Below are 13,431 nucleotides of genomic sequence, written 5' to 3' on the forward strand. Positions count from 1 at the left end.
CAGGCGGAAGTTTGGCTGGAAGGCAGTCCTAGAGAGAAATTCCGACTGCAAGTCTAATGTAGGAACAGGAAGGAGGGAGCTGAGGGAGGGCAAAGCAGGAGGAAGAAGGAAGGGAGGGGAAGGGAGAGGCGGGGAGGGGAGGAAGGCTCTTCAGTTCAACAAATCAAAATAGATAATTTTACAGGATGTTTGTTCTCTGAGGTGAAAGGGGGTGGGGCAGTGGACTCCAGGATTAACCTTGGTCTTGTGTAGATAAACCATTGGGTGCTTCTGTGTTTATTATTCTGTCCAATTTGACCGCTGGTACCTCAGGAAACAGTCTGTAAATTCTTCCCAAGACAAATACATGGGGAGAAAAAGAAAAGAATCTGAGCCCTTATATAGTGTATTTGGGCCAGTCAATGGGAATCCAAACTGTGAAATTGCAGAATAAAGTGCTTGCAGCACTCTTTACAAGGTAGGGTCACCTGAGTTCTGATCTCAAGTTCACCTTTACTAGATGTGTGACCTTCAGCAATCACTCCCATTAATCTCTGAAATGAGAGGGGGATTAGCTGATCTGTGAGTTTTGTTCCAGCCCTAAAAATGTTATGTTTCTCTGAATGTCTGTTTTGCAAAGCTGAATGTGTTGATTGGATTCTGGGTGTCAGTCGCGATTCTTCCAGAATGCCAGACTATCAAACACAACCACAACTAAAATAAGTTGACAGAATGCAGAAAATCATTCACCTGGAAAATAGCACATATGAGTTGGTGGTTTGAAAACCGAGTAAAAGCTCTGGGGAAAATGCTCTTGTTTTCTAACAGATTCAGCCAGCCTGGATCTTGTTCCAACACGGAAAATTCATGTAACTGACAAGTTATCCCTGTTCCCCATCACCAGTATGATCATGGGTTCCCATTCCCGTAACTGTTCCTTCTTCTTCCAGCCTGAAAAGACCCCGAACCCTTGCTCTCCAGAAGACCCCATCCTTGAAGCTGAAATGAAAGAAGACATAGATCGATGGTGTGCATTTCGCAATGGCAGGTCAGCCTAACAGGAGCAGGCAGGGCGAAGTGAGGGCCCCCCTAAAGTCAGGCAGACTTTCCTGGCTGAGACATCCTATGCCACTCTGTCATCAGCATGGGCCCCTTGTCCCTAAGCCCCCAGCCTGTGACTATAATGAGGTCACCATTCAGATCTCACCAGTGTGATGTCCTACCTGCATGACTGGACACTCTGAGCCCCAGTTTTGTCTAGCCATCCCAGCTCCATGGCTGATGTTGCTGCCCTCAAGGCCACGTGAGGCACTACCCCACCCCCCTCACTGTTCTTGTAGCCGCTTTGATCTCCTGAAGGCATGGGGTTGGGGGCAGCCACTGGGGCGTCCAAAGCTCAGATAACACGGGGTACCACAAAGGCCCGGTGTGCCCTCCAGTCTCCCTGCACTGGGATGTGGCTGGGTTCTACAGAGAAGTAGGATGAATGAAAGCCTCTCTCCAGTTCTGTAAGGTGTTTTGTTCCCCAGGCCCTGTACCAGCCTTCATGGGTCCCAATCACCAAGAGGCCTGAAAACCCCCTATAGTGTCCCCTGCTGCTCCTTTCATCATGGGATTTAGATCTAGACTGTGGGGCTGCATGAGTGATGACACCATCCTGACCTGCCCAGTCCCCTTGGTGCAGTGGCTCCATGTCATCAGGAGCCCAGGCCCCTTCTTCGTACTTCTGCCCACTATCTTAGATCTGGTTTCTGTCTTCACTGTCACCTTATGGTACAAACAGCTGCCAGGGCCTCCCACCTTCCAGATAGTGTGAAGAGACAGGAGCATGGAGAACAGAGGTCCAGGACAAAAGGGAGGCACATCCCAGCCAGATCAGATCCCTTTATGGACTTCTCCAGAATGTCCTACACACTTCCTCTTACATCCTGTTGGCCAGAACTTAGTCACACAGGCCACACCAAGCTACAAGAGAAGTTCAGAGTTCTGTAACCAAGGAGGAAAGCAACAAAGGATTTTTGGGAGACGACTAGCAATTTCTGTTTGAGTGGGTCAAATAGTAGGATGTTTCAGATGCTATTGAAATCAGAGGGCATCACACATGGAAACCCTACCGTGTGTATCATGCCAGAACATGGCAGACAGCCATGAATTTAAAGTTTGGCTTGGGAGACTATTTGGCTGGTTAGAAATGACATGGACTAAGGTTATATTTATAGGTCTGTCTTTGAAAACAGTGTGACCTCAGGCAAGTCATTTAAACTTCCTGTTGGTACACCTGGTGATCTCCCAGCTGGATCTGCACTCTAAGGAGATGGTGAGCATGATAGTGTGTTGGTCTGGAGATGGAAAGGGAGGGGGTGCCTCCATCCACAGACACCTGGGGTTTCACATTACCAGCGTCTTCATCATCGTCATCATGGGCAGCAGCAGAATCAATGTCATTCTTTAAACACCTTCATAGAACCAGCTTGGGTTTTAGTTGCCTCTCCTCAGAGTGTTAGTCTGCTCAGGTTGCTGTAGCAAAACGCAAGACAGGGTGGCTTACACAACAGACATTTATTCTTGGAGTTCTGGAGGGTGGAAGTCCAAGATCAAGGTTCTGGACAACTCAGTTCCAGGTGGGGGCCTTCTCACTGTGTCCTCATGGGGTGAAACAATAACGATCTCTCTTCCTCTTTTTCTAAAGACACTAATCCTATCGTAAGGGTCCCACCTCATGACCTCATCAACCCTAATTACCTCCCAAAGACCCCCATCTCCAAAGAGCATCACACCGGGGGTTAGGGCTCTAACATCTGAGTTTTGAGGGACACCATTCAGTCCATCACCGGAGATGGCTGTGGGTGTGAGGTGGGGCAAGCCTGCCAAACAACATAAACCAACAGCAGGAGGCAGCCACAGGAAGATGCCATCACGCTCGTTAGGTCCATGCCAAGTGGGGCAGCACAAAAATCGGCTCTGGACTCAGTACCGATTCTCTACTGCTCTCTGCTGAATGGACCCAAGACTGGAACATAAAGGGGGCGCTGTGAGCAGTGAAGAAAAGAGGCCAGAGAGTCCCAACCAGGAGGGGAACCGGTGGAAATACTCTCCTCCAACTGGATCGACGCCACTTTGTTGGGCTACTTAAAAATACATGTTTTTTAAGGCAGGGAACCCATGTACATACTGTAAATGTTTTATTTCAACTTGCAACAGTAAAATGTGCATTCGTTACTCAATCTTTGGATGCTGGGCCAAGACTTTTTCTTCAACTAAGAGACAAGTTCAACACAGTCTTCCATAAATATATTAGATAAGACTTTCAGTTTCTGCTCTTTTTAAGTAGGGCAAGAACTTAAAGATATTTGCAAAGCAATATGAGTGCAGTAGCCTCCTAGATTTTTAGAATTTTCCCCATACTTTAAAAGTTGTCCCATCAGGGCACCTGGGTGGCTCAGTCGTTAAGCGTCTGCCTTCGGCTCAGGTCATGATCCCAGGGTCCTGGGATCGAGCCCCACATCGGGCTCCCTGCTCTGCGGGAAGCCTGCTTCTCCCTCTCCCACTCCCCCTGCTTGTGTTCCCTCTCTTGCTGTGTCTCTCTGTCAAATAAATAAACAAAATCTTTAAAAAAATAAAAAATAAAAAATAAAAAAATTAAAAGTTGTCCCATCTATCCTCAATTCAATATCACCCTTCATCTGGTCTTTCCAAAGAATTCATCTTGGTTTTTACAAGTTTTTTTCACCCTAATTTCATTAATTTTCATATCTGGTAAATTGATTTATAATCGCAATAAAATGTACCACTGGCATAAATAGGTTTGGGAACAAACACAGTGGGTCCTTGTTAAGCATACAACTCGACACTCAACCATCGGGATCAGACTTGTCATCTACCAATCACGACCATTGGGAGGCTGTGGGCACCGGGCAGGGTGTTTACAGAGTCTGTCAATCCATCCGTTCAGTTAGGAGGGCGTCTGCCACATGTGATCCTTTGAGTAGCAGGGATCAAAACAAATCAAACTGATGCTTTCCCTGGACAGCTTGGCTGTAGCACTGAGGACGAGAAGAAGAGAACACAGGCGGGAAGGAGGAGGGGGACGACCCTGTCATTGGTCTACCCATCAGATACCTCATCTACCTTCTCTCAGTGGGGCCCAGCCTTCTCAAATAGCACGCACATTATCCAACACCAAAAAATGTTGAGGATCTTCCAGGTCCCTTCTGATATTTAGGCAGGAATTCCTAAATGATTTTTGTTTCATTCTCACGACATCCTGGAGCTGTACTGCGTGTTATCCACACTTACAGATAAGGGAACTGAGGCTTAGGAGTTTGCCCAAAGTCGAACCACTGATGTGTGGTCACTGCTCTGTGAAAAGACCATACGTCAGAGGAGGGCTTTTATATGACCATAGAAAGGAAGTTGTAGCTTTTTTTTTTTTAAGACTTATTTATTTATTTGAGGCAGTGGGAAAGGGCAGCAGGGGAGGGAGAGAGAATCCTCAAGCAGACTCCCCATTGAGCACGGAGCCCGAAGTGGGGCTCCATCTCACCATCCAGAGATCATGACCTGAGCGGAAACCAAGAGTTGGATGCTTAACCAACTGAGCCACCTAGGCGGCCCAGGGAGGTATAGCTTTATAATGCTCCAGATACGAAGTAGAAGCTGTTGGCAATGGGCAGGTTATGGTGGAATCAAACACCCTCCCCCAAATGCAGGCCTGAGTGATGACGCTATTGTTAACTAGCTGGGGTTCACTTGTACAGAAAGGGGTGAACAGGTGGCCAGGAGTAGGTGCTTTCCAGGCTGTGCAGATCGAAGCGAGGCTGGGAGAGGCAGACTGGGAGGAGACTCGGTACCAGGAAGGCGAGTGGATGACCCAGCAGCCGTGCATGGAGCAGGGAGAGGGAGAGGATACACTTGGACTCTGAGAGACATGGAGGAGCTGCTGACAGAGACCATGGAAGCCAGTAAGCAGACAGAGAATAGCACCACAGAGACAAACTGCTCTAGCAAAGGGCAGTGAAGTATATCTCCTATCCCTGATAGATCAGGAACATTTAGGCTTGGTCTCAAGATTTTTGCTGGAAATTGTCCATGAATACTTCCAGAGAGTTTATTTGGCATTCATGCTACACAGTTTGTTGAGCACCACTCTGTGCTGGGCACAGTGGGAATAGAAAAGAGTCTGTGACCCGAAGGAGTTCACACTCGGGGAAGCAGGGGGGTCTCCAGGCTCCAGCCCTTCACTGCTTGGCTGCTCCCTGACAGCAGGGGTGCAAAGCATCGTGGAAACAGTAGGGTGGGCTTCCTGGAAGAATGGAATTCCTAACCAGACCTGAAAGTTGACTAGGACGTAGCCATTTGAAAGGGAACCTTTAGAGAAGGAAGAGCGGCTAAGGCATGGAGGGCCGCGAGGACATTAAGCTAAGTGAAATAAGCCAGACGCAAAAGGATGACTACTGCAGGACTCCACTCACAGGAGGACCTGGCAGGAGTCGGATTCAGAGACAGAGAGGTGGTTGCCGGGGGCTGGGGGAAGAGGGGAATAAGGAATCGTGTAATGGGGATAGTTTCCATTTTACAAGATGCAAAGAGTTCCAGACATGCATGGTGGTGATGGTTGCACAACAGTGTGAACGGGTTTTATGCCACCAAACTACACTGTAGTTCACAATGACTAAGATGGCGCATTGTGTGTTATGCGAATCTTACCACAATTAAAAGTTAAAGGGAGGGGGGAGGAGGAAGGGAGGGAGGGGGAGAGAGAGAGGAGCATGAGGCAAGGGCCAAGGCAAGAGAGAAAGGTGGAGGAGTTCCGGGGACTGTGAGAAGCTCGCCAGCACAGAGTCTGGGGGGGATGGGCGGTGACAGTGGCAAGGACTAGACTACGAAAAGATTCTGAGGGTTGGAAGTAGATGGCTTTCCAAGGTGTTGAGAAATAAACAAGAGGGAGATGAGCTGGTGATAGAGGGTCAAGTAGAAGAGACCAACATGCTCGTGCTTTTGCTAATGGAAGCTGGGGGATGATGGGAAGGACCACCGGGCTGAGCAGGGGGGCTTACATTTCAGCAGGCGGCAGCAGGTGCCCAAGGAATCCGCATGCTCACCCGGTTCTTTTCCTCCAGGCTGCCGCTTGACTAGAGCCAGCCTTCCAGGAGAACGTGTGAGCTGGGGTGGCCCAGCCTCTACCAGGGCCTCCGGTGCCACGAGGTCGCCTGTGTGTCCGCTGTTGGGGAGAAGCCAGACTTGTCTATTATTGGCTCAGATTCGTTGAATTTAAATTTTCTCGCACAGGATAAAGAAGGACGTGAAGCTGCCCAGGAGGAGCACTGATCACATAGCCGTTTCCGTGTCTGGGCTCTGCAGGGGCCAGGTTGCTATTGTCTTGGCAAATTCTTCTTCCCCAGTTAACCTAGATGTCTGAGGGAGAGTAAGCTTTGCCCGACAGGGATAAGGAAGAACAGAGCAAGGAATGATTTCAGCCAATGTGGGCTTCCTCCCAAAGCAATTAGAGCTTGAATTGAAGCAACCGAGTTGGATTCGGGGTTATTCTTCCTTGGAAGCCATGATGTCATTGAGTGAAGAGCCAGGACAGAGCTGACGGCCTGCATACAGCTCCACCCACACCCCTGATATCACCAACAACCACCGCCCGCAGGTAGGGCGGGACAGCGGACAGGAAAGGGAGACTGTTGGTAACAAACCGACAATTTGGGGAAAGTTCGCTTTGTGCCAGGCAAGCCTCGGTTAAGAGCTGGAATGTATTATCTCCTCTATTCCTAGTAACACCTCTATGAGTAGATACTGTTAGTGTCCCCTTTCACCAACAGGGAAACTGAGGCTCTGGGAGGTGAGATGACTGGCCAATGGCTATCAGTTAAGTAAATGGCACAAGAAAGTCCAGAGCCCACAGTCCTAACTACCAACAATGTGGACCATCAGAGTTGAGAAAAGCGGGCTCTGGGAATAAAATCAGAAGGCCGATTGCCCTCTCCTTTCCAAGCGGGGTCCCAGAGCAGCCATTTTGAAGCTTTGGCCCTCTCAGAGCTCCCAACCGTGGTAGAGAAAGAATAACAAAGCATCTGCCAGTTACAGCGCACTTGCTATGCCAATCTCTTCACGGGCATCGTTTAACCTTGAAGCAGCCTAGGTAAGGTGCATCCCTGCTTTATAGGTGAGAAAACTGGTCCTTACAGAGATTACGGGTTTTTTACGCAAAGTCACACAAGCCAAAATCTTCCAGCTTCAAACCTTAGTTTGGCCCCAGTCACAGGGCTATAAATCTCCACCCCTCATTCAAAGCCATCATGTTGCAAATGAGGATAGTACAGTACAGAACCCACGACTGCAAACACAGGAAGTCTCTTGACGCCGCAGTCCAGTACTTTGCAGTACCCACTCACCTGCTCTTTGGTCAGCCCATGAGCAGTAGCCTTCTCAGAAGGGCAGGAGGGGTACTGTCATGGCCATTCCGCCCCTCCCCATCGGGCAAAGAGTCTGCAGGACTGAGAAGTGTCCCGCTTCCGGACCACGCTGCGGGTCCTGGGACCTGGAAATATCATGCCCAGATGGCCCTGAATCCATGTCCAGATCCATGCCGTGTCCTCAGGGATTTGTCAATCTGTGAAGAGACCACAGAGTCCCAGCCCAGCAGGGCAGCAAAGGGGATGGGTATTTGCTGGGGTGCAGATACACAGTGGCAGGGGCGGGGGTGCCCATATATGTCCCTCACGGTGGGAAGGAGAAATATGTCCCTCAAGGTGGAGGGAGAAAGAGGGTGAGCTGGGGCAACCAGAGGCTGCCCTCCCTGCCTCGCCACATCCCCATGGAACTATGAGGACTCCAAAAATTCTACATTCATCCTGGCCTTCTGGGGCCTTCTGAGTGGCCAAGGTAGGAGGAGAGAACACTCCCCATCTGTTAAGATTTTACTGAACACTTTGTTAACTTGATATTTAACTTTTAAAGACTGAGCCTCCATTTGTACTCTTGCCCTGGCCCCCCAAGTATGGGGGGTGAGCCTGCCCCTACTTCCCTTTCATCTCTCAGACTCTTATTGTCCCCCACACCCCCAGGTCCCTGTGGCCTTACTCCCTATTCCACCCTTGCCAGGAACGTTGGATCCTCACTGAGCGCTTTTTAGAGCCCCCCCCGTCCCCCCCTCCCATGAAGGGCATTCCACAGGTTTCTGTATTGTCAGCAGCCCCAGGGGAGATGCTGCCCTGCTTTCTGGCTAAGTTGCCTGATTGTTCTCTGACATTTTTCTGACCCAGCCACGCAGGAGCCCAGACCGCAGTACCTCCAACCGGCGCCGGTGGAAAATGCTCCCATCAGTGAAGACCCCTGCTTACCCGTTAGGCAATCCAAGCTTAGGCAAAATGAGAAATGTATTGATTCGTAGAACCATGGGAAAAACGATGACCAAGAACTTACAAACCTCATCAGGACTGACCTTCCTTCCTTGTCCCGGTGGTTCTGCCTGTTCTCTCTTTCTCCGCAGACCAGTTCTGTCCACCTTGCTGGAAACATGGCCACAACAGTCTCTGGGTTTAATCGGTAGCTTTAATTCCACAGAGAGACTGACTTCAAGTTCTCTTGGGTTCCGAGTCTCAAATCCCTAGCAAAGAGACTTGCTGAGGTATCTTGGGTCAGCACTTACCTTGGCTCAAACTAAATGAGGGCTGGGGACTGGTTCCTTTAAACATGGCTGGTCTCTTAGAGCCACGGTGATGCAAAGGCCCTGCTCCCTTGGAGAAGAGGAGGGGCCTGGGGACACAAACAATCCTCTGCATGTCTCCAAAAGCTAGACTATTGATTCCCACCACTTCAGACTATCAAACTATGCTTATCTGCCTGCCTTCGCCTTCCCCTCCCCGCCTCCCTCCCTCCCTCTCTCCTGGCCTTCTTCCTGACATGGGTTTAAATCCTGAGTTTTCTCCTTCCTACTGAATCCAGGCCCCAGAGGCACAGAGAGGACCTGCTCGCAGCTCTGTTGGGCCAGAGCCTATTATTACTCTATCCCTTAAGCCTTAATATCCTCAGCTGCCAAAAAGGGAAGGGGGAGCAGTTTGCTCACCACACAGGTTTTGCCCTTCTGTTTCTGAGTCTTTGAGCCTCCTAAGCAACCAGCCTACCTTGGCCAGACCCCTTTTCCCACCCTGCTTTATGTAAACCTTTAAAACACTGGATCTCTCCTTATTTTAATGAAGTACTCATTTTTAATCCTTTATTTTTGGACCATAACATTTAGAGCTTAATCCTCGGGGTTCTAGCCTGCCTACTTGGTACTATTTTGAATCGAGAGCTCTGCATTAATGCTGTTTTGCTGAGGGCAGTGTTCCCTCCATTAACTTATCCCTTGAGGAAATAATGCCATTACCTGAAGTCAGCAGCATTCAAAACAAAACCCATCTTGTAAATCATGCCAACCCGGGTTCCAGATCCCTCCAGGTGCAACTTCCAATTGGTCTGGCCTTGTTGTTGGAAGAAAATGGGGCAAAACGGTGAAGAACAATCAGACCTTTTGCTGACCCAGCTCTTCCTTCTGCCCCTTCCCACTCCTACCTCTGCTGCTAGAATCCTGCTTTCTCACAGGCCTGCTGCCCATCACAGCAGGAACAGGGACAAGTCCAGCCATTACCTGCAGGGCCTTGCAGAAATAAGTTTGGGAAATGCTGGATTAAAGACAGTTTACTGGGTTTGTTTACCTCTGACCCCATCTCAAGCTAATCACCTCCCAAAGGCATCACCTCCTACCACTACCACATGGCAGTTAGAGCTTCAACATATGGATTTGGGGGTGCTACCAGCACTCGGCCCATAACAGAGAGTAACTTGTTCAGGATCATAAGCAAGAAGGTGGCAAGAGCCATGTCTGGGACCGATGTCTCTGGATTCCTCCATCTGTCCTCTTTCCCTTGTACATCAACGACAGTGTGAGGCATCATGGACTATCAAGTGCTGTGCTGGGCAGCTGGTGGGAAGGGTGAGACTGGATAGGATTTGAGATGCTGATGATGCCCAGCATCCGAGCAGCGGCCCTGGGGAGTCCGAACCTGCCCCCCCCCCCATAACCCCTTCTTCTGGTGAGATCCCAGAGGGAGACATGCAACAAGGAACAATGGAAGATGGAAGCAAGTGCCATTTTATTGCTAGCTGAGATGCCTGGTAGTCCCTCGGATGGACGGCTCCAGGAAGCTGAGCCGGGGTTAGGACAGGCTCAGAGCTTGAGCAGGTCTTTCCTTCTCCTACCCAAATCTTACCACTGGACTTTGGTGAGCTGAAGACTCTGGTGTGAGTGACCCACCGTGAGTGGTGAAGCCCAGTCAGGATCCCTGTCTTTCACCAGTGGTATTAGAGTGATGGCACTGTCTTCTCTCCTTTGTTGGGGACAACCCAGCCGTAGCACCACTTGGCTAAGTCTTGGAGCACAATTTGTTTGCCTTCCAAGGCTGCTCTGGTAGAAGGTAGGGGCCCATCAAAGAAGAACCACGGTCTTTTCTCCACTCCGGGTGCTCGGGGGAGGCTGGCTACAGCTCCTAGATGCTTGGTGGGCTGCCTCTGAGATTCAAGACAGGGGCAGGATCATTCTTCTAGACCCTGGAAGCCACTCTATTCTACCTGAATCCGGACTACTCCCAGGCCCCTCCCTGAGGCCACCCTCCATCCCTCATACCACCCCCTGCCCTTTCTGATCAGGTTAAACCTGGGTCTGTCCTCCCCTCACCCTCAGTTCCAAGATCCCAAAGAGAATATTCTATAGTTTAGGTGCTACTCTGAAATAATTTGACCGGTTTGATACATCACACTTCCCTCTCCCTCTCATCCTGAGACACACTTTCTAGCCTCCCCTTTCACTTCTGCCTCCTGTTGTAGTGACTCTCATGAAGAAAGATGTCATTTGCATGCCTCTTTATGATCATCAGAGGTATTACTAAGGGCTTACAAATTTTAATTACTGGCTTAATAGTCCTACCCAGTGACAAAGCAAGTACATTTTATCTGGGAGATTTCTCTCCGGTGAAACACAGACAGGAAAACATCGCAAGAAAGACATAGGCACTATTTCTTCTCGTCCACTGTGGGGCACGGCAGTGGGCTGAATGACAGCCGCCCACACCCAGAAAGTTCCCATCCCCAGACCGTGTGAATGTGACCTTACCGGGAAGCGGGTCTTTGCAGATGTGATTAACCTCAGTATCACGAGAGGGGGAGATGGCTCTGGATTATTTGGATGGGCCCTAAATGCCATCCCAAGTGTCGTTGTAAGAGAGGCAAAGGAGAGAATGTGGGGGAAAGGTGCACATGGCGGGGAAAGGTGACGTGACAAAGAGAGATGAGGCCACACGCCAGTGGACACTTGGAGCCACCAGAAGCTAGGAGAGGAAAGGAAGGATCCTCCCCCCAGAGCCCTCGGAGACGGGGGGGACCCTGCCTCCAACTTGATTTCAGACCTCTGGTCACCAGACCCATGAGAGAGGAGAGCAATGAGTGCTACAGAGCCACGAAAGATCACTAGACTTAGCTCCAGAAAGTTCACCGGTGATTCCTGAGAGCAGAGCAGTTGGACTGAATGGGTGTAAGGAAACAGTGGACACGGTGTTTGCAGAACACTCCCCGACATGTAAAATTCGGAGAGTGAGCAGTAAACCAGAAGGCTAAATTATTTCCACTGTCTGTACGCCTTTTGTCCCGCTGGCTAAACAGGCCCTGGAAATCAGAAGCACCTGTTTCTGCCACCAGTGTCAAACCCAGAAAGAACCCCGGGGCATCCTGGGTCTTCCCTTCTGTCCATCTGGTGTCACCCAGTTCTCGCACCATTGCCTCCGCCCGCTTCCTACCTGGGACCCTCCCGAATCTCAACTGCAGCCGAGAATTGACTTTCCCCCTTTGACATGCTATCCAGGGTTTTAGCCAAGAGCGCATTTCAAAACTGCATCCCTCAGACACTATAAAGTCGCATGACACAAAGATCTCTTTGGAATAACAGAGCTGGAAACAGAAATCCACATGTGACCAATCCTGCTTTTGGCTTGTCTCATGGGGGCAAGGAGAGGGCAGGCAGGGGGGCAGGGGGCTGCCACTGGACCCCGGAAACAAGTCTGCAGAGGGGTCTCACAGGCCACTGGGACTGACTCCAGGCTGAAGCCTACACAGATCATCATGTTCCTGACAGGGTGCATCATTTCTTACATAAGCTAATAAATCCTCACTTCCTTGTAGGAGGAGAGGTCAGGGTGTCATAGCCAGTTTGGGCAACCAAGGAGAGCAGTCTGAGGCTATTCTCCGGTAGTTGTCTGGGGAAGTCGGGACTTGTAGAAGAGGGTCCCTAAGACCGTGATCAGCCTCCCCTTGGAGAAGGGGATGACGTGGAGATGGAGCAAGACGGTGGCTTCCCCTGGAGAGAAGGAGTGACTCCCAGGGACCCTGTGCACCCCTTACCCTACTGTGTCCGTTTCACTGGACACAGTAGCCCCGCCCACCCCACCCTCCAACCTCCCACCCTTCACCCTGGCTCCATGTATGGCCCACTTGTTCGTCTACACCCAGAGCTTGGGGCATGGCCCCCATGCTAACTGGCAGCGGGTTTTGGCTCAGACCTCCCACCTGAGTCCCGCACCTGGGAGCCCCCTGCTCACCGGCCCCGGCCCTGGCCCTCGGCAGACATTTCCAACTCAACATGCACAAACCTCCTCACCTCCTCCGGTCTCCTGGTCTTCCTCCTGTGAGCTCCATTTTGAGGAATGACACCAAAGTCAGAGACACGGCAGTCAGCCTGTCCCCGTCCCTGCCGCTCATCGGGAGCCCACCAGCACACCAGGATGGAGAGGAGCTGAAGTGACAGATGAGCACGCTGAGGTTTCGGGGGAGGCGAGGCTTCTGGGGCAAACCACGAGGGCTGAGTTCAGAGAAAGGGAGCCGTGAACTGCTTAGGCTATTTGTGGTGATTCCCAGGGACAGGAAAGGAGTAAGAACAGCCAGCTTCCCTCCCAGCATCCCAGCCTGTCCTTACTGTGCACAGCTCCGGGACGGTCAGGGACAGGTGGACTCCTGAGGCTGCCCACCAAGCGCTGAAGAATCGCTTCCCAGCCACTTTCCTCCACGCCTGGCGAGGGTGCCACGGAGATGCTCTGCGCTGCTGGGGAGAGCCCAGGGAGCCCGAGTTCGGAGCTGGCAGACAGCGCGGCTGGTGAGCCAAGCGTCCCTCCGCTCTTTGGGGAGCAGAAGCTCCTGCCCTGGGAAGGGTTCCTCCCACCACGTCGCCGCGGGCTTGAATGGAAGTGGTCATACTCTTACAGAGCTCACCTGCGGGCACAGTTTGGTGGCCAGGAGGGCACCCGTCACAAGTGTCCCCCGCCTCCGACTCCTGGACCCAGGGAGGCATGTGTCAGCACAGTGTGCGGGGGGACTTCCCACCCTGCCCAGGAAGCAAGCGTGCGTGCGGGAGGTCCGGACATC

The 13,431-nt window shown here is 51.1% G+C and overlaps 1 protein-coding gene across 1 annotated transcript in view; it reads left to right on the forward strand.

The window, feature by feature from the left end:
- The window catches only part of LOC114211909 (cilia- and flagella-associated protein 337-like), a 119,330-nt gene extending 113,024 nt beyond the window's left edge, over positions 1–6,306 (forward strand). Inside the window, 2 exon segments of the mRNA XM_088021975.1 lie at positions 930–1,027; positions 6,099–6,306. Coding sequence (XP_087878101.1) covers positions 930–1,027; positions 6,099–6,306 — 306 coding nt within the window.
- Positions 6,307–13,431: the final 7,125 nt, after the last annotated feature.

The sequence above is a fragment of the Eumetopias jubatus genome, unplaced genomic scaffold, assembly GCF_037043125.1.
Source record: "Eumetopias jubatus isolate StellerSeaLion01/CBP00866 unplaced genomic scaffold, mEumJub1_p1.0 scaffold_3, whole genome shotgun sequence".
Taxonomy (NCBI): domain Eukaryota; kingdom Metazoa; phylum Chordata; class Mammalia; order Carnivora; family Otariidae; genus Eumetopias; species Eumetopias jubatus.